This window comes from Ovis canadensis, chromosome 2 (genome assembly GCF_042477335.2).
Source record: "Ovis canadensis isolate MfBH-ARS-UI-01 breed Bighorn chromosome 2, ARS-UI_OviCan_v2, whole genome shotgun sequence".
NCBI classification, from domain to species: Eukaryota; Metazoa; Chordata; class Mammalia; order Artiodactyla; family Bovidae; genus Ovis; species Ovis canadensis.
In genome coordinates, this window is record NC_091246.1 from 226,341,645 (window position 1) to 226,365,761 (window position 24,117).

At 55.0% G+C, this 24,117-nt stretch overlaps 1 protein-coding gene across 1 annotated transcript in view; it reads right to left on the reverse strand.

The window, feature by feature from the left end:
* Positions 1 to 1,130: 1,130 nt before the first annotated feature.
* Positions 1,131 to 24,117, reverse strand: part of CFAP65 (cilia and flagella associated protein 65) — a 36,569-nt gene continuing 13,582 nt past the window's right edge. Inside the window, exons 11-32 of the mRNA XM_069578380.1 lie at positions 22,988 to 23,125; positions 20,820 to 21,065; positions 20,012 to 20,236; positions 18,961 to 19,119; positions 18,567 to 18,717; positions 17,992 to 18,120; positions 16,393 to 16,606; positions 15,951 to 16,079; positions 11,452 to 11,628; positions 11,094 to 11,160; positions 10,836 to 10,946; positions 8,682 to 8,873; positions 8,419 to 8,577; positions 7,106 to 7,249; positions 6,535 to 6,648; positions 6,230 to 6,337; positions 4,322 to 4,366; positions 3,883 to 4,085; positions 3,278 to 3,406; positions 2,267 to 2,755; positions 1,445 to 1,582; positions 1,131 to 1,331 (exon numbers count right to left, since the gene is read on the reverse strand). Coding sequence (XP_069434481.1) covers positions 1,199 to 1,331; positions 1,445 to 1,582; positions 2,267 to 2,755; positions 3,278 to 3,406; positions 3,883 to 4,085; positions 4,322 to 4,366; positions 6,230 to 6,337; positions 6,535 to 6,648; positions 7,106 to 7,249; positions 8,419 to 8,577; positions 8,682 to 8,873; positions 10,836 to 10,946; positions 11,094 to 11,160; positions 11,452 to 11,628; positions 15,951 to 16,079; positions 16,393 to 16,606; positions 17,992 to 18,120; positions 18,567 to 18,717; positions 18,961 to 19,119; positions 20,012 to 20,236; positions 20,820 to 21,065; positions 22,988 to 23,125 — 3,600 coding nt within the window. The 3' untranslated portion in view covers positions 1,131 to 1,198. The remainder of the gene's footprint in view (positions 1,332 to 1,444; positions 1,583 to 2,266; positions 2,756 to 3,277; positions 3,407 to 3,882; positions 4,086 to 4,321; positions 4,367 to 6,229; positions 6,338 to 6,534; positions 6,649 to 7,105; positions 7,250 to 8,418; positions 8,578 to 8,681; positions 8,874 to 10,835; positions 10,947 to 11,093; positions 11,161 to 11,451; positions 11,629 to 15,950; positions 16,080 to 16,392; positions 16,607 to 17,991; positions 18,121 to 18,566; positions 18,718 to 18,960; positions 19,120 to 20,011; positions 20,237 to 20,819; positions 21,066 to 22,987; positions 23,126 to 24,117) is intronic.

The following is a 24,117-nucleotide window of genomic DNA, read 5'->3' on the forward strand; positions in this document are numbered from 1 at the left end:
GGGGGTCCGGGGCCTGGCTGTGGCCCTCGGCGGTCTCCTGGTCCTGGTCTTCGGCGAGTGCCGTGCTGTCCGGCGCCCGATAGCCGCCGCCCTCACCTGCGCGCATCTGCGGCTGACACGTCGGCGGCCGCGGCGGCCACTGCAGGTGCGCACCTGGTCCGCCCCTCCCTTCCTGGCCACCCTCCACCCGGCCCGGCCCCGCTTGGCTTGGTCCCCAGCGCAAGCCGCGGAGCTTGTGCGGGAGCCCCGGCTCAGCGCGCTTTATACGGCCTACTCAGTCCCCGCCCATAGACACACACACACGCGCGAGCGCACGCGCGCACGCACACACACACACACACACACACACACACCTGTCCGGGCGCCCGTTTGCTCGGGGCAAATATTGACTCAGAGGAGGCGGAGCGCCCCCTCACCCCTCTCCCCGTCCCCGCCTAGGCTTCGGGGCCGGAGCTCCTCTGAGGCCTTGGCGGTGGGGGTGGAGGAGGGTGTCGGGGACCTGGGTGCCTCTGGAACAACACCAGATGTCACTTTTCCACCCACCTGCCTCGGGGAGGGGGTGGGGAAGAGCCGAGGACAGAGGCTACCAGGCGGAGGTTAGGGGGAGCGGGAGGTTTGGTGTCCTAGGGAAACTGGGGCATCCTCTGGCCTGGGGGATTCGAATTCACATTTAATAGGGTCTGTGGCCCGCGGCTTAAGCGATGCGCTCCGTCCCCGTCCCAGCGTCAAATTCTTGACCTTCCTCGACGTGCCTCGATTTCCCTTCCTCTCAACCTCCACAGAGTCCCGGGAGCCCGGCAGATGCTGAGTAAAAGCTAGCAGTGGAAAGGCCGAACCTCGGAGCAGGTGCGGCGGGGAAAGGGAAGGGATGGCCCCTTTTGCTCCGCGGCCACCTGCTGTGCAGACCAGGCCACCCGGCTCTGCTGGGGCAAAAGCCGGCCAGAAACCACCCCGAGCGCCCTCCACTGGCCAGATCACAGAACTCTCGCCCAGCTGCCTAGTGGAGAGGAGCGACTCAACTTCCCAGCTCCAAAGAGTCAGTGCTGTCCACCTTGGCCGCTTCCACCATCTGTGCCTCTCAGACTGCGCGCGAGTTCTTGTCGCTTATGAGGAAATAAAGTGAAGGCAGATGTGTGTGTGTTGGGGGAGGGGGTAGCTAAATGCTTTACTGGGGGGTGGAGAAAAGGTCGGGAGGAATCTACAGATGCAAGTCGGAAGGGGTGGGCGCTTGCGTCTGCAAACAGTCGGTGGGGGGCGGTTCAAACGAGCCGGGCATCTCCGCTTGCTGCGGCCCCGGGGCTGCTGCCGGCAGCGACTCGGGACTCAGAATCCTGGAAGACAGAAAGCCCCAGGTAGGGGAAGTGGAGGAGAAGCTTCCCGGGGCCCCTGCCCGCCCATGCCGCCCCTCGCGCCCTCCGGCGGCCGCTGGCCCCGGTGCCCCCACCTGGGAACACTGAGCGGCGGCAGGGCGATGATGCGTGGTCGCGAGGTGAGCACCACCTCCCCGCGGCTCGCCTCCACCAGGACGTTCTGGATCATGTTCTCCAGCAGCGCCTCCTGCAGGATAGCGAAAGCCGGGAGCCTGCGCGGCGGGAGGCGGGCGCGCCGGGGTCAGCGCCGCCACCGACTTGCACTGGGCTTCTCCACTGGCTTCCTCTGTGCTGTACCGTTTGCCCCGAGCTTTAGGTGGATTCTCACTTAACTCCCCGCCCTCCCAACACCATGAAACATTCTCGTCCGGATTTTACAGACGTGTAAAATACCGTGACTCAAAGAGACAAGGTGCTAAATGGCATGCTGTTGGCACCGGAGAGGGATTCGAACTCGGACAAGCCGGGTTCCCATCCCAGGACCAGGCTTGGGGAAAGGTACTGAGCGATGAGACCGCACAGAAGGAGCTCCTAGGGAATCCCACCGTGGACAGAAAGCCATAGAGCAGCCCCAGGAAACAGCAGTGCCAGAAGAGGTGGTACTTTGCTCCCGGCTCTAGAAAGTCACTTAAGTTCTTTGACGACTGTAATCACCCTGCTGGAAGTGGTGTGATGGTAAATGTTAATAGTCTGCTCTTGGAGAAGAAAAATTAAAGCTCAGATCGCCATTCTGTACATAGCGCCTCCTGAGACCTTAAGCTTCCAGCAGCCCAGCCAATGAACGCGGAGTTGGAAAGAGAAGCTGAGACAGGTAGCCGCCCAGCACACCACTGCCTCCTAGGACCCTTCTGCACTCAGCGCCCCCTCCAAACCTTCACCTGGGCTTGGCTGCTCACCGGCTGATGGCCTCCTTCTCATCTTGCTCTTGCCTCTCCTTCAGCAAGGCCTTCATCTGCTGCTGCCACTGCCATTTCAGGGACTCCTGGGATGTGGGCTGCAGCATGGGCTTCATCTCTGTCCAGGGCAACTTCTCCGCCTTGTCTTCCCCCTCCTGCTCTCGCAGCTCTTCCTCGCCCATCTCCTCCTCCTCTTCCATCTCCTCCTCCTCCTCTTCCTCCTCCTCCAGCTCCTCCTCTTCTTCCTCCTCCTTCTCCTCCTCTTCTTCCCCTTCCTTACTCCCCAGCCTCCGTTTGTCCTCCTCCTCCTCCTTCTCTTTGCTGAACTCTGAGCTCCTGGATGACTGAGATGGGGCTGGCACCACGTGCAGGCTGTTGTGGGCCACGAACCTGGCCGACTGCTCATTCCAGAACTGGCAGAAGTAAGGCATTTGTTCCACCAGGTTTTGTCCCACAGCCTCATGGAAGAGCTTGTCTTCCAGCAGGCCCCTGGGTGGGCAGAGAGGGAGGAGAAGGTCCTCACTGAGAGGCCTTGCAGCCCCCTGTGGGGGACTCTGGCTTCAGGGTTCCCCAAGGGGTGGTTCTTGACTACTGTGGCCACAGGTGCTGGTGGGGGGCTGATCAATTGCTCTTCCCACCGTTTCTTCTTTAGAAAAAGGCATCTCTGGCCCCCCTCCCCCTTGGATTCTTAACGGTGATCATTATATAATAGTGGAAGAACCAGGAGGTCAGAGGTGCCGAGATGAGGGTGGGAGCCCTGGAAAACAGTGGCCCAGCTCCAGACCCCATCTACCAGCCGCAACAAGGCAGAACTTGGGACGCAGCCCTGAGGATCCCTCCAGCCAGGCCACCCTCCAGAAGGGCCTGGAACAACCTGTGGAAGGGATCTTGTGAAGAAGTTCTATCTTTTGGGAAAGGAAGGGCTGGGACTTGTGGGGCTTTGGGTGGGCCCAGAGTTGACCGAACTCACGAGGGAGGCAGAGGGGTGAGGGTTTTGGGGAGGGTGCTCACCTGATGATGGCGGAAAGGCAGTCAATCAGAAGCTGCTTCTCCTGGTTGGAGACAGAGGCCCACTTGTCAGGGGATTCTTCCTCACCAGCCTCCGACTCCACCTTGGGGCACATCCTCTTTGGCAGCTCCCTGGGGGGCGGGGCAGGCCATAGCATTCTGAGTGGCCTGGGCAAGCCACCATGCTGGGGTCAGGGGCCTGAGCAGTGATGGTGGCTGCCCAGTCATGAGGACCTAGGTGAGCTTGCAGCAGCCTCTAGTCTTAACCCAAACACAGTGCTGCTGCATTTTGGGAATCAAGTCCAACTCTCAGAGTCAGCACAGGCCTTGGAGACGCTCCAAGGTGGAAAGGGAGGGAGGAGGGGAGGCAGGGAGGCCTAGGTGGGTTCCCCAGGGGGCTCTGGCTCTCTGCCCCTCCTCATAAGGGCCTGACAGTAGCGGGGGAATCTCGGGGCCAGCAGGGCCCCAGTAGTCCCGCTGATGGCTGCACGTGCTCCAAGCCCTCAGCAAGGGTTAGGTCTGGGTAGCCCCTGCTCTGGAGTGTGTGTGGGAGGGGCGGTGCAGAGAGCAGAGAAAGGAGACCCCTCCCTCCCTCCCTGAGAGTTCACCAGTGCAAGAAGTGGTGGGGAAAGTCGGAGAAGTAGTTGGCCAGGAAGTAGTCGGTGGCATGGGCACGGGCAGTGAGGCCTAGGCAGAGCATGCCTGGCGACGGCGGCTGGGGGCATGGCCAGAATGTCTCCTTCTTCGCCATCTTGAGGTTCCAGCTGGTCGGCCGGTTGAGATCCTGCTGGTTCTTGATGGGGGGCAGCGTCTTTGGGAAAGGGGAGGCACTGACGACAGGGGCTAGGGACTGCACTCCCATCACTGATGTGTGCTTAGTCCCCCAACCAGGCCTTTGGCTACACCTCTGGCATCTCATCCCCACCCATCAGTACTTTCATCCCTCCCTTCCAGCAGGCTGGACTGGGGGTTGGAGGTATCTCTGGGGAGCAAGCAAGGATCCTTTCAAGACATCTTAAGGAGATGGGCCTGGGCTTACGTCCTCACCTTGTACTTTCTCGCAGGCTCACAAGCTGTACAATATGCCCTTTTCTGTGGAAGCAAAGAGACCCTTGCTTAGGATGCAAGAGGCCTAGAGGGATTCCCTTCGTCCTTCCCTTCCTGCTGACTGACCCACAGAAGGCCTGAAGTCAGCGCCACCACCTGCTGCCCTCTTGATCCTGCACAACTCTAAGCCACACCCTCTTCCAGAAGGTTCCCCAAGGAAGCGCTGCCTACAGATGAGGGAAATCTGGCTACCTTGCTGAAGGGAAGGAAAGGAGACACCACCACACAGCGCAGGCTGCTCAAGCAGCACTTGTCCCCAGGGCCCAGGAACGCTGCGCTTTAGAGGGATGAGTAAACAGCCTCCCATATTAAGCCTTAATTCAGAAATCCCTTCTTCCATAGCCCTCAAAACATCGTTTGCCTTCAGAGCTGGGCTAGAGCCTCAGAGTGAGGCAGTGCCTCCCTGGGGGTTCAGTGTGGGGGACACAGGGGCGATCAAGGTGCAAGAGTGCCACCATTGGGAGGAGGAAGCAAGGTGGACATGTTGACTCATTTATTACCAGTCCCCTTGCATAAATACTAATATTAGCCCATATTGAGTGGAGGCTTTCTGGGCACCAGGCACTGTTGTAGGTAATCTACAAGCATCAACTCATTTAATCCTCCCACCAATGCCACAAAGTGGATCATTTATTTGTGTTTTAAAAGTTTTAAAACTTTTCTTTTTAACCTTTTTTGTTTGTTTTTGGCCACCCTGCACAGCTTGTGGGATCTCACTTCCCCAACCAGAGACTGAACCTGGGCCATGGCAGTGAAAGCCCGGAATCCTAACCATGAGTCCACCACGGAATTCCTTTTGTAAACCTTCTTAATATGGAAAATTTCAAAGGTATACACAAGTGGACTTTCCTGGTGGTCCAGTGGCTAAGACTTCATGCTCTCAATGTAGAGGGCCCGGGTTCAATACCTGGTTGGGGAACTAGACCCCAAATGCCACAACTAAATATCCCATGTGCCACAATGGAGATCAGAGATCTCGTGTGCCAGAACTAAGACCAGGTGTAGCCCAATAAATAAATAAAAATACATATTATCAAATAGTATACAAAAGTGCTGAGAATGCTACAAAGAGTTCTCCATTACAGCCAACCCAGCTTCAACAATTACCAGTTTATGGCAATCTTCTCATCTAGACTATCTTGAAACCAATCTCAGATGTCATATGACTCCCATTATATAGTTGAGGGAACTAAAGAGGTTAAATAACTTAGCTAATATCCATCAAAGGTCAAAAACTAAGCCAGACACTTGTTTCCAGAGCCTCCACCTGAAAACACTATGCCACCTTTCCTTCCACCAGAAGGTGGGCTCTGCCTGTTTCCCCCTGGATCCCCAGTGGCCAGCACCCAATAGCCACTCATTAAATACAGGCTACATGAAGCAGAGAATGGTCAGCCAGCTTTCTGTATTCACAGTTTCTTGGGAGGGGCTATGCTTAGTCTGGAGAAGGCAATGGCAACCCACTCCAGTACTCTTGCCTGGAAAATCCCATGGGTGGAGGAGCCTGCTAGGCTGCAGTCCATGGGATTGCTAAGAGTCGGGCACGACTGAACGACTTCACTTTCACTTTTCACTTTCCTACATAGGAGAAGGAAATGGTAACCCACTCCAGTGTTTTTGCCTGGAGAATCCCAGGGATGGGGGAGCCTGGTGGGCTGCCATCTATGGAGTCGCACAGAGTCGGACACGACTGAAGTGACTTAGCATGCTTAGTCTAATAAAAGAAATCTAATCTCTTATGTCAGGCTGGTCAGCTTTTAGGACCACCTCGGATCACCACCTCTGTCTCCTCTGGCAAGGCTAATCAGAAGGCTCTGTGGTGTTCAGAGCCCACCCTGCCCTCCTCACCTTCACTTTCCTATCTGTGATGGTGAACTCCACTTCCTGCCGCAGCTTCTCGTCTTTCCACTCCTGCAGGTCCTTACGGTACTGCCTCAGGCGTTCCTGCTGGTACACCTGTGGCTCAGGACAAGGAGAGAGAAGACCAGGTCTGGAGGGCCTTGGCCTGGGCCTGTGCTGTGGTCCCCCCACTCTTCCAGAGCTTGGCCCTTAGAAGAGGGGCCTTGGGGGGATCTGGGGATCTCACAGACCACCGCACCCCCCCAAGACTGGGAGCTGTGTGCCATCCAGCTTCTCTTTGAGGGTGGTCCTACCTTGCATATCAGGTCCATGCTATAGAAGCTGGCATGCACTGAGGCCTTCAGGGTCACTATGAATGGGATTGTCTCTTCAGGAGCCACCTTTCCTTTCATAGGACTCACAGACACCTATTTATATTTGGGGAAGGAGTCTCTCTGGAGCTTCACAGGGCTGGGATGGGACAAGATGGGATAGCACAGGATGGGATGGGGTGGGATGAAGTGGGATGGGATGGAGTGAAGTGGGGGTGTGAGGGGATGGAGTAGGATGGAGTGGAATGAGATGGAGTAGGATGGAGTGGGATGGGATGGAGTAGAGTGGGATGGGATGGGATGGAGTGGGGTTGAATGGGATGGAGTAGGAAGGAGTGTGGATGGGATGGAGTGGAATGAGATGGGATGGGATGGAGTGAGATGGAGTGGGATGGGATGGAGTGGAATGGGGTGGGATGGGATGGAGTAGTGTGGGATGGGATGGGATGGAGTGGAGTGGGATGGGATGGAGCAGGGTGGGATGGGTTGGAATGGGCTAAGTCTAGAGGCCCTCTGAAGGTTCTGGTTCCCTGCAAACACAGGGAACTCTCACCTCCCCAAAATCTAGAGGCTTCAGCTGCCAGGCGAAGACAACTGTCTCATTCTTGGAGATGTTGTTAAGGAACAGCAGGCGGCTGCACTTGCTCTGCACAGGAATGTTTCCCAGGGAGATATGTGACTGGGACAGGAAGACATTCTGTTGGTGGAGACAACACAACGGCAACTTTGGGAGGTGAAGAAATACTCAGCCTAGCCACCAGTACCAGTCACAAGTGCTTTCAACAGGCCAGGTACCATTGTCGGCAACTGACAGGCATTTAATTCTCACAGTGGCCCAGGGATATAGGCACCACTGTTGTCTCCACTTTACAGATGTTCAGAGCATATAAATAATTTTCCAAAGGTCTCTAGGATAAACCCAGACAGTATCACTCTGAAGCCTATGGTTTTGACCATTTAAAACAGTCTTGAAAGGGCTGATAAATCAGAATTTGCTTACAAAAAGCAGAAGCAAGGCTAATATGATTTGAGTCTCTGAAGGGTAGTTGTGAACTACTAGGTGGTCAGCTGCTGGCATCTTCACCGGCACAGAGCAGGAGTTGTGTGGCAGGGGTGTCTGGAAAGACCGAGGCCATGGAAGGGGCATTTTCTTGGTCTAGACCCTGAGTTCCTCCAGAGCTGAGACTCTGGCACTTTTGTGTGTCCCCAAAACTGTGTCCTCCATGGTACTCATCCTTAGTAAGAGTCCAAACAGGGGAGAAGGGGAAGAGTAGACAGGCAGATGTATTGGTGGATAGTGACTGGACGAGTGCATGGACGGTTGAATGGAGGGACAGGTGGATAGATACGGGATGAGCGAATGGGCATGTGGGTCAGTGGGGAAACACATGGAAGGTGGATGGATGAATGAGGCAGGCCTCAAAACAGTGGGAAGTGTGTGAACTAAAGGCAGGGTTACTGACCCTAGGTATCTTTCAGCAAAATCCATCTAGTTCCAAGGGAGAGGCTGTTCTGAATGAAGATAGCATCTCAGAGCCCTAGAATAGGCTTCTTTCTACCCCTCCCAGTGCCCCACCAAATGCCCTGAGGTGAGGGTGGCTGGGGCCGCGCAGCAGGGGGAGCCTTGCGCAGGAACACCTGTGGGCACTAGGGGGCAGGGTAAGCCTCTCCTGGAGCGGGTGCTGCATTCTAAATATGGAGGAGGGTCAGTTCCAGACACTCCCCCCACCCCCACCCGCCCCATATCCCTTTCCTTTTCCAACTCTGTGTCATTCCCTTCTCAGCCTCCTCGTCCCGCTGCACCAGCCCCCCTGGGCCCTCAGGCTCCCCCTAGGCCTCAGGCCTTCCCTGCTCCCTTTGCCTTACCTGTCCAGGTACCATCAGCCTTGAGTGGATGGCGTTGTTGTCCCACAAAGAGAGGTTGTGGAATGGGGCCGCGTCCCCCAGGACGTGGGGGTCATAGCCCACTCCCTGGAAGCGGATGACGGCCGAGTTCCATCCCAGGATGTGGATGGGTACATCTACCTGGGAGGTTAGGCAGGTGGGTGCAGGCCCTCATCAGAGCAAAGCCTGCTGGGAGGGGGCCACCTCCAAACCCCCACCCTGTGTGAGCTGGGGCTTCCGCTCACCGTGTAGGTCTTGGCTTCAATAGGCGAGAAGATCCAGAAGACCCGGGCAGTTGTGCCTGGCTGGATCTCCCCTTTGGGGTTGAGGCAGCAGAAGATGGGGTGATCAAAATTTTTTTCCCGAACCTGTGACAGGATGTTGGTCTGGATCTCATATGTTACGGGCACCGAGCCACCATTATACAACTCATAAATCTGCAGGGGGAGGAATAGAGGAATCTTCACACCCACTCAAGTCCACAACGTAGGGAGGCTGGGATTCTGTGTTCACTGTGGGAGGGTGGGTTGATCTCCATGAGGTCACCCTTACAGTCCCAGACTTCCCCTAAAAACTTCTGATTTCCCTTCTGCCTGGATCACCCACAAAGTATACAACTGTATTTTAAGCCTGCAACATTTTAGTACAATATGTAATCTTTATATTATTTGCTCTCAACGTACCTAAGTCAAGTGTAAGGGGACACTAATGCTTGTGTCCACAGTGCTGGAATTTGGGGAAACGTCCATGCACTCACCATCCGGACCCTTCATGGTTTTCTAGACTCTCATTCTAATTACCTGGGAGGCTGCCACTTTCCACCTCTGCCATTAGAGGTAGTTGTGCTTAAAGGCAGAAAAGGGAGCAGAAGGAAGGTATGAGGTCCCCCAAGGCTAACCCTGAAGTCGGGGAGTCACAGAACATCCTGCCTGAAACCAGAGGTCTTCTGGTCCAAGACTCCATGTTAGAAATGAGAGAAAGAAGACAGTGAGAATAAAGAGTTTGTCTGGATTTAGGTTCAGCCTCCCCACCCTTCTCAGCACCCACTCCTGAATGTGCTTTTTTTCCTGTAGCTTGGATGGTTGTCTGAGCTTCAGACCTGGTATCCAACTTCTATTTGATGACTCCTCCTTGTTGTTTCATAGGCATCTTACATTTGGCCAAGACCAAATTCTTTACAACCTATTCCTCCCCCTAGTGAATCTCACTTCAGCAAATGGCACCTACATATTCCCAGGAGTTCAAAGTAGGAATCCAATACATTTTCCTCCATCCCCTTCTCTTACTTTCCAGATCTAATCCCCAGCAAGTCCCAGTGATTCTGTCTTCAAAATGTAGATTAAATCTGTTCATTCACTGTGTTTCTGCTGCCTTCTTGCAGGTCCCGGCCACCATCTGTCATCATCTTATGAATGAAAGGAGATGCTTGACTGCAGTTGTGGAGTTTGGTTGGCGGTACAAGTTGGTCTTCTCCTTTGTCCATTTTCCACTGTTCGTGTTCAGTGTCACAGGGGAGTGGTCTGGTCTCTCTGGAAAGCTCTCCAGGAAGCATATGAGTCTTTGCTTGTCTTTTTGAGGGTCTGGGCTTCTGGGTGAGGCTTCTGGGAAGCCAGTGGGTAGACGGGTGGTGTAAGGAAGTGAGCAGAGCCCGGGGCCATGAGACCCTCTCTCGGGTCTAGGAAGCCCTTTTATTTTGCTCCAGGCTGAGTGGCTGGAGGCCTCTCCCAGAAACACAAGGGATTCTAAATGATTAGAAATTTCAGAGTTGTGAAATGTTTGGAAAAATTCTACATCTCCCTCTGGGAGATTTCCAGCGTACATTTTCAGAACGAAGGAACCTGGTTCCCTCCAATTAATAGAGACAATTCTGTAGCTTCATGAGGATTCACTTTCTAGCATTTCAGCCTCCAGAAAGATGCCCTTTTTGGAGCAGTAATTTTCAAGATGTGACCGTCAATAAGCAGGTGCTGAAACCAGTTTATCAGGCCATGTCCGGCATTTAAAAAGTGGAACAGAATAAAAAAGAAAACATCAGAGCACTCAGCATGTAGTGGTGTACGTATTGACTTGTGATACTTTTGTTTCAGTTGGATGTGTATGTATAAACTGGGTTTTCCAAAATATACTATGGTTCGTGGTCAAGTTTGAAAAACCCTGTGTTAAAGGAAGGAACCCCCTGCTTTTGCATGGGAATGGGGCCTGGCAAAGGGCTCAGCACCAGTGCCTAGAAGCTGAAGCCTCTCGCCTTGGGTCTCTCCCAGTTGCCCAATCTTGAGGTTCAACCTGCAACCCCACCTCTGTGAGTGAGGACAGGGGCCTTGTCATCCTGTCATGGGCTGATGCAGACACACAGAGAACACTTCAGCATCCTGGTGAGCAGGACCACGTAGACCACTGACCTGCCTCGGGGGCAATGTGTCACCAATGGGGACAGGGATGAACTGATGGCTGGTGGAGGTGAAGTGCACATACTTCTGCTCCAGCTTCACCGTCACACCTATGAAATTGAGCTGGAAAGAGAAAGCCCATGAGCAGCATCCTTCCCTGGGAGGAACTGAAGTGCCCAGAGGAGAGATGTGGACCCCAGTCCCCTGGGGAACGGTGCTCCCTGTACCACTCTCTAGGCTCTCCAGGACAGGACAAGGGCAGGACCTCACCAGGATCTCCCGGCCATGGGACACCTTGAAGAGCACCGGGAGGCGGTCAGTGCCGATGAACAGATGGCTGGAAGGGAGGAGACAGTCCAGGATGACTTACTGAACCTTGGTATGGATGGAAGAACAAAGGGTCATGGCACGCGTGTGGCTTTGGGCTGGCTACGCGGAAATCCCTGAGCTGGGATGGGGCAAGAGGAAAATTAAACCTCCCCTGTAGGTGGGAAGGCAACACCTTCTCAGGGTGGTGGCCACTCAGGGTACCCTGGAGTCACACAGTGTAAGGCCAGGCTCCTCCAGGGGTTGGGGGAAATGGAGGTCTTCGGGACTGGAAGGGCGGGGTGAGCGGTGGGGGCAGCACCTGTATTTGAGCTCCACCATCTGCTCTTGCCCGGGACTCAGGCTCCCAGCCTTGGGACTGATGGAGAAGATGCAATTGTCCTGCACACGCATCTGGTGCAGCTCGGTGCCATCAAACTCTGCCTTCTCTGCCCAGAGCTCCAGGTCGATCTGCTGGTCACTCGGGAAGAGGAAGGCCCTAGGGGAGGGGTGCAAGACAGAAGGGGCGAAGGAGCCTCTCGGTCAGACCAGAGGCAGGAGCTCTGAGCCCCAGCTGGGATGCATGGAGGCCTCCTCTATTCCCTCTCCCTCTTCTCCGCCATTAGGCAAGCTGTCCCGTGCAAGGCTGAGCAAACACTGAGGCTGTGGATTCTCATTTCATAATGGCCCCCAAACCTAGGAACAGAAGCAGTGACTAAATGGAGTATGGAAATTGGGGCTCCCATTGTGGGTACCAGGGGTCAGCGGGCTGCTTGTATATGTGGCCACTTTGAGCTTGGCAGTGACCCTGGAGGGGTCTGTGTGACAAAGAGCTTAGGAAGGGCCATTTGAGGCACCTAGGAATGTCAGCAGCACCAACTAGGTGGCCCCAAGAAGACTGGCATTTTTGAGTCCAAAGCAAGGCTGGGCATAGAATCAGTGCCCCTGTGATGCCAGGTGCTCCAGTAGAGCAGATATTGCATTCTGAAAGGTGCCCAAATAAGTGATAAAGGGGTCCCAAGATCGCAATCTGAAAAGAAGGCTCCATCCACTCTCAGAGGGATTAACTGGCCTCAAACTGGGCAGGGTATATGAACAGGGAATAGCCAGAAGCGGGGGGAAATGGGCATCACACCTGAAAAGACTCAAGGAGAGTCTTGGGAAAATGCAAATCAAAATCCCCTCAAATCAATCTTAAGTATTTTCACATCTGAATCGTAAAAAATGGTTACATTTGATGCTGGTAAGTTCAGGAAGGACAGACATCCTCGAATACAGGGAGAGGAGGAATTGCTCCCACCTTTTGTTGCAGGAATTTTGATAGCATCTTTTAGAATAGAAAGTGCATAGAACAGAAAATGCTCTTTGACTCAGAAATTCCACTTGGGAGAATTAACTTGCAGGGGTAAAAATGTAAGCACGCATGCAGGCAGGCACACTTGCATGTACACACACACACACAAGGATGTTTATTATAACTTTGTTAGTGATGGTAAAAAAACATTAAAAGCACTGGGAACAACTAGTGTCATCTGAAAGGAGCGGTTTAAAACGTAAAGGCTTCCTTGACAGTCCAGTGGTTAAGATTCCACACCTCCAGTGCAAGGGACACAGGTTCAATCCTGGGTCGAGGAGCTAAGATCCCACATGCCATGTGGCATGGTCAAAAAATTAAAAAAAAATTTTAATACCAAGAATTAAAAAATTAACAAAACAAAATAGACATAAGGTCCATTCATATTACAGAATATTATGCAACTATTAAAATGAATGAGTTACATCTCTATATACTGATCTTTATTGATCCAAAAATGAATGTTACTGACATAAGGCTGAGTGACAATGTTATTGTTATAATGCTGAACACAGAGTAATACATGTAACACCATGCCATTATTGTAATAAAAAATGAAGGAGTAACTGTGTCCACGTGTCTCTGCCTTGTACCAGTGCTGAGAGTGGAAGCACATGCCAAGCCCACCAGGGCCGAACGGAGAGGGAGCTGGCGGGGTGGGGAGCTTCTTACTTTTCTTCCATCACCCTTGTGTTGTTGGACTTGTTACCATTACTTGTTAGTTGCTTCTGTCGTTTTATCTGCAGGATATTGATCTGCAGCAAAACTGGCGACCTTGCTACTTCAGGTTTGTCTGCAGTTTCCCTCTCGGCTCTCACCCCAACTCCGTCCAAATAATCCCTGCCTGTCCTCTGGTGTGGGCCCCCAACTTGGGACTGTGGAAACCTGCCAGCCTGTTCCCCTGCCTCGAACTGCCAATCCTCCTCAGAAGGAGAAGAATTACACGCCCATCAGAGGACTCCAAGGCCCTGCCCACGTCCTTATCAACATTACAGCCACGCTGTGTCTTTTTCTCTTACCCATGTCTGCACCAGGGCCCCTGTCTAGAAGGCTCTCTGAAGGCTCTCTGCCTCTGCTCCCTGGCCTATAGGTCTAGCTTTCTCCAGGAAGTGCTTCTGAGGTGTGCACACCCTCCCACCACTTCTAAATCCGAGGGAAGTAGCTCTGACGCTGCCCAAGGGTCTTTTGCAGCATGTCTCTCACCATGCACCACAAGGCCGGTCTGCCCATCGGGAGGGCAGGGCCTAGGCTCGTCCGCTTTTCTATTCTGAGCTCTGGGCCTGAGGCCTGCACCAAGGAAGCCCCGGTCCACGTTTGGCCGATGGCTTAATGAATGAATGAGGGAGCAGATGACGTTAACTTGTGCCCCTGACACCTGTGAGGGATCTCCCTTTAAACACACAGCCCAACATCTCCCTGGGCCAAGCGCAGGGGCAGCAGAGGAGGCTTGGTGGGGGCATGGCAGCAACATGGCTCCCAGCTCCCCCCGATGCTCCCCCCAAACCCACTTCGGGTTCTCTGTCCTGCCTGCTGCTGCCTCCAGGCCAAGTCCACACTCCCCATTTTTTACTGATCTTGGCAGGAATAAAACCTTCGGTCTGCTCCTTATGAATTTAGCAGAGACTCGGCTAGAACTTTCAAAAATAGCCTTCTAAGAAACTGAAAGGAAACACAACAACGCAAAAAGCCGAGGAGAGTCAAGTGTTCTTAGGAAGGTTCCCTGCGTTTGGAATCTAGGAAGAAGCACGGACTGCCTTCCTGAACCTCAGACAATCTCCTGATGGACGGGCCTGGCTCAGTGGGCACTCTGCCTGGCTTTCCTCCTGTCCGATTTCCAGCCACCTGGCCCCTCTCCACTGAGAGTGAGAGCTGGCGTGCTCCTGCACAAACACACATGCACACACAGTCCACCAAAATACACTGCTCCACACCAGGACACCGGCCAAGGCCGCTTCTCCTGCCCCTACTCCCAGGCCCTGCAGGGCCTTGGCTCCTGGCCACTCAGACAGCTCAGTGGATGGCTGACGCAGCGCTCCAGGCAGGCCCCGGGCCTTCCCCACTGGGCCATAGCCTGCCAAGCTTCCCAGTCACTCAGGGCCAGGAGCCCTTAGTTACTCACAGTCCCGGGCCTTCTCAGACAGAAGCTGCTTAATGAACCAGCTCCCCCTCCTCCACCACAGGGAGGGACAGGACAACCCAGAGAGTAAGGGGCGGCCGCTGCACCGGGGACAATACAGCGCCCCCAGTCTCACCCACATGTACCCCGAAGACTCTTGAGATCACAGATGCATATGCCCACTCTCATCCACCCACTGCCACACCCCGGCTGGGCCCCTGGCTCTCCTCCCACCCCTCCCAAGCCTGACTCAGATGGGGACACTTCTTTCTCACCTCCGTCTAGCCAAGCAAAGTTGGAAGTCATCAAAAGGAAGTTTACTGGGAAATGAAGGCGCGTGGCAGAGGCAGGAGGAAAGAAAGAAACAGCGCTGGCACGGAGACAGGATGCTAACTGGGCACCAGTTCAGGGCCCCTGTGGGAGTTAAGCCAAGCACAGGAGGGGCCCAGCGAGGAGGACTCCGGTCTCCAGGCCTGGGCCCCATGTGACCGGGAAGCACAGCTGCTCCGTGCCCAGCCCCGACTCTTCCTGCAGCCCCATGTGGCTTTGCTCAGCTCAGCCATCTCCCTGACACTGACGCTGTGGCAGCAGAGCCTGGCAGAGACCCTCACCTCGCCCCATGCAGGCCCGGCCCCCACTGGCCTGGGGCTCTGTTGGGGCTGCCCGAGCATTTATCTAGCTCAGAGATCAGGGCACCCTGTAGCTTCTTGCTGACTAACCTGTGTAGGTGGGGGCTCTGGACCTAGACAGATCTGGATGGGAACTGGCTCTGCCTCTAACGGCTAAAGCTCTTAGCTGAGTCCTTAGCCTCCCATCTGTGAGACAATCAGCAGAGGAGGATTTTTTCACAGGGTTGGTGTGAGGCTCAGAGAAGAGGGTCCTAGTGGCCAGCTGTGGCGCACGCGTGGTGGCTACTTCTCACTCGCTAAGCTATGACGATGCCTCTGCCAGTCTCAGCAGTAAAGAATCTGCCTGCCATTGCAGGAGATGGGGGTTCCGTCCCTGGGTGGGAAAGATCTCCTGGAGAAGGAAATGGCAACTCACTTCAGTATGCCTGTCTGGGAAATCCCATGGACAGAGGAACCTGGTGGGCTACAGGCCATGGGATCACAAAGGAGTCGGACACGACTTGGTGACTAAACAACTGCCAGTCTCCATCAGGGTGAGTCTACCACTTCTGAGCCTATGGACGCGACTCAGCCAGATCTGATGTCCCGTTGGACGACCCTAGTCCTACCCTGGCGTCTACATCCAACTGATGCGTGGGGTCGGGGTGCACTTCATGGACACCAAGCGACCAGGGCTACAACCAACAAGAGAACACCTCCAGCCCCTGCATCCCACTCCGTACCAGTCCAGGGGCACCATGCCGCTGTTCTTCAGGGCCAGGAGCACCACGGAGGGCGGGGCATCTATCGGTGCCGCCCCAAAATTGAAATTGAGCTTCAGAGCGGTGAAGACAGGGGGGATCTGGCTGGTGCTGTGTGGAGCAGAGAAATGGTCTGGGACAGGGTTGGGGACAGGCTGGAGTCCTTTCAGGGGTGGCTGGCTTGGCATCCGTCTCCCCACAGAGGGGAACTGGAGAATCTGGGACTCAGGCACAGGGGTGGGTCAGCATTTGAGACCTCAAGTCAATCTCAGCCTTTTCCAGGCCCCACCAAGGATGGGCAGACATTGGTGGAGGGCAGATAGGGAGCCCCTTCTTGGACAGGGCCTGATGCTGGGGGCATGAGTGGAACATTGCTCCAAGAACATTCCCAGACAGGCTCTGCCTTTCCCTAGGCCCACCTCACCTGTGCCGGGTGGGCACCTTATAGGTGAGTTCCCAGGGTGTGGGGTCACGCTCCAAGTAACTGTTGAGCAGGTCCAGGGAGAAGAGGTGCCACAGGTGCTTCCGGGTGATGCCCTCGGCGCTGCCCATGGAGCAGATATCCAGGATGGAGAGGAGTGGGTACACAGCCGTCAGCGACACGTGGCACAGCTCCTGCTTCTCCCCAGTCTTGTCATCTGTGGGGTCATGGGAGAGGGGTGGGCTCACCTCCCAGCTCCCCTGGGGAGGGGAGTACACACTGTGGGCGCAGGGGTCCCGGGCAACCTGCCCCAGGACCCTAGTCAGGAGCAGACTCCTGGGACACTTCCAACAACAGCCAAACCTTAGCTGATACTTTCTACATGAACCAAGCACTGTCCTAAGAGCTTGGCAAACACCACTGTATTTAATGTGCGTTGTTATTCATTTTCAAACTTTAATGGCTTTATTGAGATATAATCTATACACCATAAAATTAACCATTTAAAAACATTTTGGGGGGGGGACTTCCGTGGCGGTCCAGCGGTTAAGGCTCTGTGTTTCAACCGCAGGGGGCACCGGCTCGATTCCTGGTCAGGGAAGTAGGAACTTACATGCCATGCAGTGCAGCCAAAAAATTAAAAAGAATTTTTTGGTTGCATCATGTGGCATGTGGGGTCTTAGTTCCCTGACCAGGGATTGAACCGGGTACCCCCTGCAATGGAAGCGCAAAGCTTTAACCACTGGACCACCAGGGAAGTCCCCAAGATTAACCCTTTCAACACACAATTCAGTGATTTTTTTTTTCGTGTATTCACAGAGTTGTACAACCGTCATCCCTGATTTTAGAACATTTTCAGGCCTCCCAAAACAAACCCAGTACTAAGTGGCTGTCACTCTCCATTCACCCCTCTCCCCACCCCTGGCAACCACTCATCCACTTTCTCTCTCTAGATTGTCCTATTTTGGGTATTTCACATAAACAGAATCATACAATGTGTGGCTTTTGGTGACTGCCTTCTTTCACTTGGCATGTTTTCGTGGTTTGCCCATGTGCTAACATGTATCTGTACTTTTTTTTTTCACCAGTGCACCATTATTATCCCCATTTTACTGATGAGGCATAGGGAAGTTAAACAACTTTGCTGAGGTTACATGGCTAATAAGTGCTGGGGCCAGGATCCAATTCCAAGGAGCCCACACTCTCAGCCACTCACTCTCCTGTGCTCCTCTGACTGTGCTGTCCTGGACTCCCACCAAGTGGCCCCCGGGGCAGGCTGCTAACAACCTCATTTTATGAGGGAGGAAGCTGAGACCTGAGGCATCTGAGGGGTTACCTGAGATCCCTCAACAGGTAGACACAGGGCCCCACTCTTCACACTGAGTCCCCCATAGCTCAGGTACGCATATGTGGACACCCACACAGACAGAGGTGGCTGGTATGAGGCATGTACACCAGACACCCAAAAGCACACCCTAGCACGTTCTCATCCACCCTGCCAGCTGTGTCTGGACCCTCGGCATCCTCCCACCCCAAGTCCTGCACACACAGCCCTCCGCCTTTCCTCCCTGACCCTGACATCCCTGCAGATGGCCCAGGTACCTCTGTGGGAGACGACAGCATAACTGATGGTCCAGGAGTACTGGGACCGGTGTTTGGGACAGGCAGTCAGGCAGATGGCGTCCTGGGACCGGGGCGGCATGCTCCCCTCGGTGCGGTCCAGCTGCAGAGCTGCTCAGGGGTGGCCGTCAGGGGCGGCCGGGTGGGGTCAGGAGCAGAGGAGGCCTCCAGTGCAGCCTGGAGAGGCCCGGCCTTTCCTCTCACCCAGTCCCAGACATTCTCCCCTGGGCCAGCAGAGCTCTGGTTAGAGAGCAGGAAATGGGGAGCAGAGAGCTTCCTCCAGACCAAGACAGTGGGGACCAGTCTTGGGGTCACTGGCACCTGCTAAGCACTTTGTTCCACTCAGCTGCCCTGGGAGGTAGGCACCACCAGTAGCCCCATTTTACAGATGAGGGAACTGAGGCTCAGAGAGGACAATTACCCTTCAACCCCACACATCTAGCAAGTGGAAGCACCAAGTTTCCAGCCCTGTCCCCAAACCATGGTCCGGTTAACCAGTGTTAACCCATGCCCCTCACTCCTGCCCTGAGGGCCCAGTCCTGCCCAGGCCTGAGTACCAAGGGGACTGTTCTCGACAGCCTTGGGGTCGCTCTGTTCCAGGAAGAGGCGGTAGTGGAGGGTGCAGTCGCCATCGTTCAGGAGCACCAGCATCCTGGTCTGCTTGCCATTCACCAGCATGTTCCCAAAGTCCAGCTCCTTTTCCTGTGCCTGAGGGCCAGAGTCAGCCAGCCCGGGGGTGGGGGATCCCCCAGGCCCACGGCCTCATCTGTTGCCCCCCACTCCGGCCTCAGAGGGTCCCCAAAGAGCGGATCCAGCAGGGAGAGCCAAGGGGCCAGAAGACTGCCATCCCCTGCCTTCGTGGGGTCAGGTACTCTGGGGCCTTCCCTCCCATCTGGGCCCTGCCCCTCTTCCCCTTCCCCTCCCCACACCCACCAGGGTCCTCCCACTCACGGACAGGCTGCTGGTGATGCCCATGCCCACCAGCCGGAGCATGTAGTGGGTGGTGGCGGAGGGCTTGGTGTTTGGGGGCAGGCCGGCTTCCCAGACCCACATCCCCACTCGGAACAGGTACTTGGTCTCCTCCAGAGGGCTGAAGGTCCAGGTCAGCGTCTGGGGTCACAGACATTATCCCTTCGTGGGGGTCTCTGGGAACCCCCGCCCAGCTCTCGGATGTCTGAGGTCCCACTGCAGAACGTCAGGCTATAGAAAACCTTTCCGAGTGCTTCCTCGAGCCAGGCACTTACACACATTGCGTACTCTGCCATTTCCCTCGGGCCCTCAACCACTTAGCCCCAGAGGTAAGTGGTGTTATTTTAGTGTCTCATTGTCTGATGAGAGACTGGAGCTGCAGAGAAGCGGGGTAACTCCCCCAGGGTCACACAGCTGACGAGGGTACTTGGTGGGAGCTGGGGATGTGCACTCTTGAGGCTGGACTCCAGAGTCTGTGTGGTCTCTCGCCTTACAGAGTACTATCCCTGGGCTCTAACAGACACCGTGTGTTGGTGGTTCTTGGCTCAAGCTTGGCCTCCTTGACTAGGAGACCCTAAACCAGGGCTGGGGCTCTGCTAGTTTGGGTCTCACCTGTGCCCCCTCCAAGGACCTACCGCTTTGACCTCCAGAAGCTCCCTTCCTCACTCCTTAATGACAGCCACCCATTAGCCCCAAATCCAGCTGCTCCGAAGCACCCCCCAGCTTTGGGGGACCAAGGACGGAGGATGGGCTTGTCCCTGGGCACTGACATCAGAAACCCAGGTTTAAGTCCCAGCTCTGCACCTCTTAATTCACAGTCTTAGTAAACAGTTTTCCCCCAACCCAAGTCTCAATTCTTTGTAAAATGGGGGTGAAGATGATGGTAACAGTCATACCTACGCATAAGGCTGGAAGAAATGACAGTGGCTTAGATGGAGGGGTGAGCCTGGCCCCAGAGAGACGTGAGTAAGAGCTGATGGTGAAGGTGAGGGTGATGGGTATCCTTCCCTCCCGCCCTTGGCAGGGCACTCACAAAGCTCTCGTTGGGCTGGATAATCCCTCTGGCGGGCTGGACAGCCAGCATCTTTCGGTGCTGCTGGGAGACCCTCCACTCAAATTCCAGGGGCAGACGGGAGGGGTTTCGGAAGGTGAAGAGGCTGGTAGAGGAGCAGCCCACCCAGGTGGGCTTGAAAAAGATGCTTTTACAGGTGTCCAGCTTCAGCTGCAGTGGCTCCTCGCGGCTCTGCATGGTCACCTCCTGGGGCAGGCAAAGGGAGGACAGTGCCCTGACATCGCCCTGCGGCCCTGGCTCCCCCAAAGATCCTAGATGGGCAGCTTTGCTCCCTCGGAGAGAGCAGCAAAAGGTGCCCCACCCTGGGCCCTGGGTATGGGCAGGCTCTGTCAAAGGCAGAGTATGTACATAGTGACTGAATAGGAGATGGTTCTTGAAAAGAAGTCAGGGACCGAAAAAGGATGTACAGATCATTTCATTGGCCAGATGTGAGTCTAAAAACCTCGGACCCTTTCCCTGGCCTGGCCCCAAACACCCTTCCACCATCTGTAGTCATGAGTTTTGGGCTGCCCTCACTCCTTCCTTGGGGACCTTTGCACCCCTTTTTCTTGCTCTGGATCCTATAAGTGGACAGGCAATGTCCTGGGGAGAGCCGTTCCCAGACATGGCCCAGGGATCCTCTCCCTGCCATGCCACTGCCTGGATGGGGAGCAGCCCCTGAGCTATTTTAGGGGAGCTTTATAGGCCAGTCCGAGGATGCGGCTTTGAAAAGGGAAGCCCCAGACTCTGGCCCCCTCCCAAGGATCCAGTCCCCACCCCCACTGCCTACCTTGAGATACTGGGGGCAGGAATTGAACTGCAGGTAGAAAACATGCTGCTTCCAGGAGCTGCCCTGAGGGTAGGTATAGGTGAGGAGGACCTTGTGGGCCCCAGGGCCCAGGAGGCCCGAGCGGGGCCGCAGGGAGATGTCCAAGCTGCTTTTGGGGGCCAAGCTGTAGGTGAGCAGCATAGAGCCTTTGTTGACGAGGAGCAGGCTGCGGTAGGAGGGCTCGCTGGGGGACACTGCAGGAAAGAGCTGGGATGGGAGAGAGGAGAGGCCCCAGCTCAGATCTGCATGCCCTCCCCAGCCCCACCCCACATGCACACTCCAGGTGGTCTGTGTGGGCATGGGTGAAGCCGTCTTCCAGGAGGCCCAAGATGCCCTCGCACAACCCGGTCAGTACCCTGGGGGCAGGGAATGGAGGGACACAGCTCGGGCTCCGATCTCCAGAGACCTCCAGGCAAGGAGATGGAGCGGCCACAGGGACTGGCTCCAGGAAATTGAGGACCCCGGACCCCACCACCACAAGTTTCTTTCATCTTGTTGTTGTTCAGTTGCTCAGCTGGGCCGACTCTTTGGGACCCCATGGACTGTAGCCCTCCAGGCTCTTCTGTCCAGGGGATTTCCCAAGCAAGAATACTGGAGTGGGTTGTCATTTACTCCTCCAGGGGATCTTCCTGACCCAGGGATCAAACCCACATCTCCTGCGTCTCCCACATTGGCAGGCGGATTCTTTACCGCCTGAGCCACCAGGGCTCTGAAAGTGCCCACAAATCATCTTTTGGAGATCCCTGTTTCATAGAAGCAGGTGCAGAAGCTCTGGGATAAGCAGCCCCTTTTAGATAATTCTCAGGTAGGCAGCCTTGGTAGGGGAGTGGGGGGAGCCCCACTCTGGGAAGGGAAAAATCCCAGCAGTCCCAAACATCCCTCAGGCATCTAGGGTGTGGCCAGCACGAGGCAAAGAGCTGGGTTGGCTACCAAATGCATGGCCGAAATCGCTGGCCCGGGTGCCCCCTCCAGCTGGAACAAAGAGCACAGGTGCATGAGGTGGGGGCAAGGGGTACATGGGCAACATGGGTCCAGCATTCTGCTGGATTTCAGCAAAGGCCACAGACTATAAGCAACCAGCCAAGGGAAAGGGGCAAGGGTTGGCAGGGGGCACGGTCAGTGAGGAGACCCCAGGGAAGTCAAGAGGGCTGTGGGAAGGGGTGCCCTTGAGCACCAGTGTAACAGTTAGGGGGCAAGATCATCCCCAAACACACAGTGCAAAAGTAATGTCTTTCCAGCAAGCGTGAGACAGGAGGGTGGAGCAGCTGGATGAAAAGACTGATGATGGCAATAGAAGCTGGGAAGAGGCATCGAAGGGGAAACCAAAACTGGCACTTGGCCATCTGGCTCCAGAGTCTTTGTTTCTCAACCTATGTCATCCTGGGGCTCAGGTCAGACAGGGCCTCCAAGGGCCCTGCTGGAGAGACCTGGGAATGATGACTCCCTCAGGACAGGGTTAAGCTAAAGGGCCAGCCTTGAGACACTTGCTGGGCTGGATAATCCCTGAGGGCAGGGGCTCATGGCCTGGGAGGTCCTATTCCCAGCAGGCACTCGGTTAATATGCAATCAGGAGCTGGAGACTTTAAAGCTGAGCGTCGGAGAAGGTAATGGCACCCCACCCCAGTACTCTTGCCTGGAAAATCCCATGGACGGAGGAGCCTGGTGGGCTGCAGACCATGGGGTTGCTAAGAGTCGGAAACGACTGAGCGACTTCACTTTCACTTTTCACTTTCATGCACTGGAGAAGGAAATGGCAACACACTCCAGTGTTCTTGCCTGGAGAATCCCAGGGACGGAGGAGCCTGGTGGGCTGCCGTCTATGGGGTCGCACAGAGTCGGACACGACTGAAGCGACTTAGCAGCAGCAGTGAGAGGGCCGGGGAACTGTTTCAGATGGAGCAGGCCAGAGCCAGTGGTCCAAGCCCCAGACTCTTCGCAGTTCCACTGCAGTGGTCCAGGAGACAGTCCTTCAGGACGGGTGCAGAGCCCCAGGGGCTGGTGGTGGGGAGGTTGGGATGGCCAGGGAGAGCACTGGACGTGCTTCTGAGGCCACCAGAGATGGGAGAGGGATCTGACGGCAGAGCCAAGCCCTCTGTCCCACCTCCCACTGCGGCTGGGGCCATGCTCACCTTGGGGGCGTCCAGGGTGTACTGGGGGATGTGGTGCTCCAAGCCAGGGCAATAGCTGTGGCCTCGCACCTGGAGTGTCAAGCACCAGGACGGGCACACAGTGCAGTCCTCTTCGATGTTGTTGTAGCTTCGCAGGACCTGTGGGACAACCACACCCATGACCGCAGTGTCTGACCTGGTGGGGCACCCCAGCCTGCCCCCTGTACTGCAGGAATCCTACATGGGGCCCAGGGGGAGGGGGCCCCCTGGGAAGACAGTGGGGGAACCACAGCCATAGCAGCCCCTCCTGCTGTGCGCCAGGCCCCGCATTGAACACGCAGCACCAAGCAGTCAGCAAACACGCTCTCTAATCCTCCCAGCAGGACGAGGGTGGGGCTGGGATGTGAAAGCAGCATTCATCCTGCAGGAATGTGCCAGAGAGCACTGGCCAATAGAAACAGAAGGCAGCCGCAAGCGCGAGCCGCAAACATGGTTTTAAATGCTCTAGTAGCCACATTGACAAGGCAAAACACGTAAAACCTATTTCAACAATATATTTTATTTAACTGTGTAGATCCAAAATTGTATTGTTTCAACATTATATATGTATGTGTGTATATATACATATACACACATACATATATGTGTGTGCACGCTTAGTCACTCAGTCGTGTTGGACTTTTTGAGACCCCAGGACTGTAGCCCAGCAGGCTCCTTTGAAAATACTAGAGTGGGTTGCCATTTCCTCCTTCAGGGCAATCTTTCTCACTCAGGGATTGAACCCACCTCTCTACGTCTCCTGTGTTGGCAGGCAGGTTCTTTACCACTAGCACCAATTTGGAAGCCCATACATATCTGTGTGTGTATGTATTCTTGTTGTTCAGTTGCCCAGTCATGTCCGACTTTTCTTGACTGCCTGGATGGTAGCACTCTAGGTCTTCCTGTCCCTCACCATCTCCTGAAGTTTGCCCGAGGTCATTGCATCGGTGATACCATCATATACACATATATACATACGTATACATATATATACATATATGATGCATATAGATGATGGCATTGGGCTTCCCAGGTGGCTCAGTGTGTAAAGAATCCACATGCAATGCAGGAAAAGCAGGCAGATGTGAGTTCAATCCCCGGGTTGGGAAGAT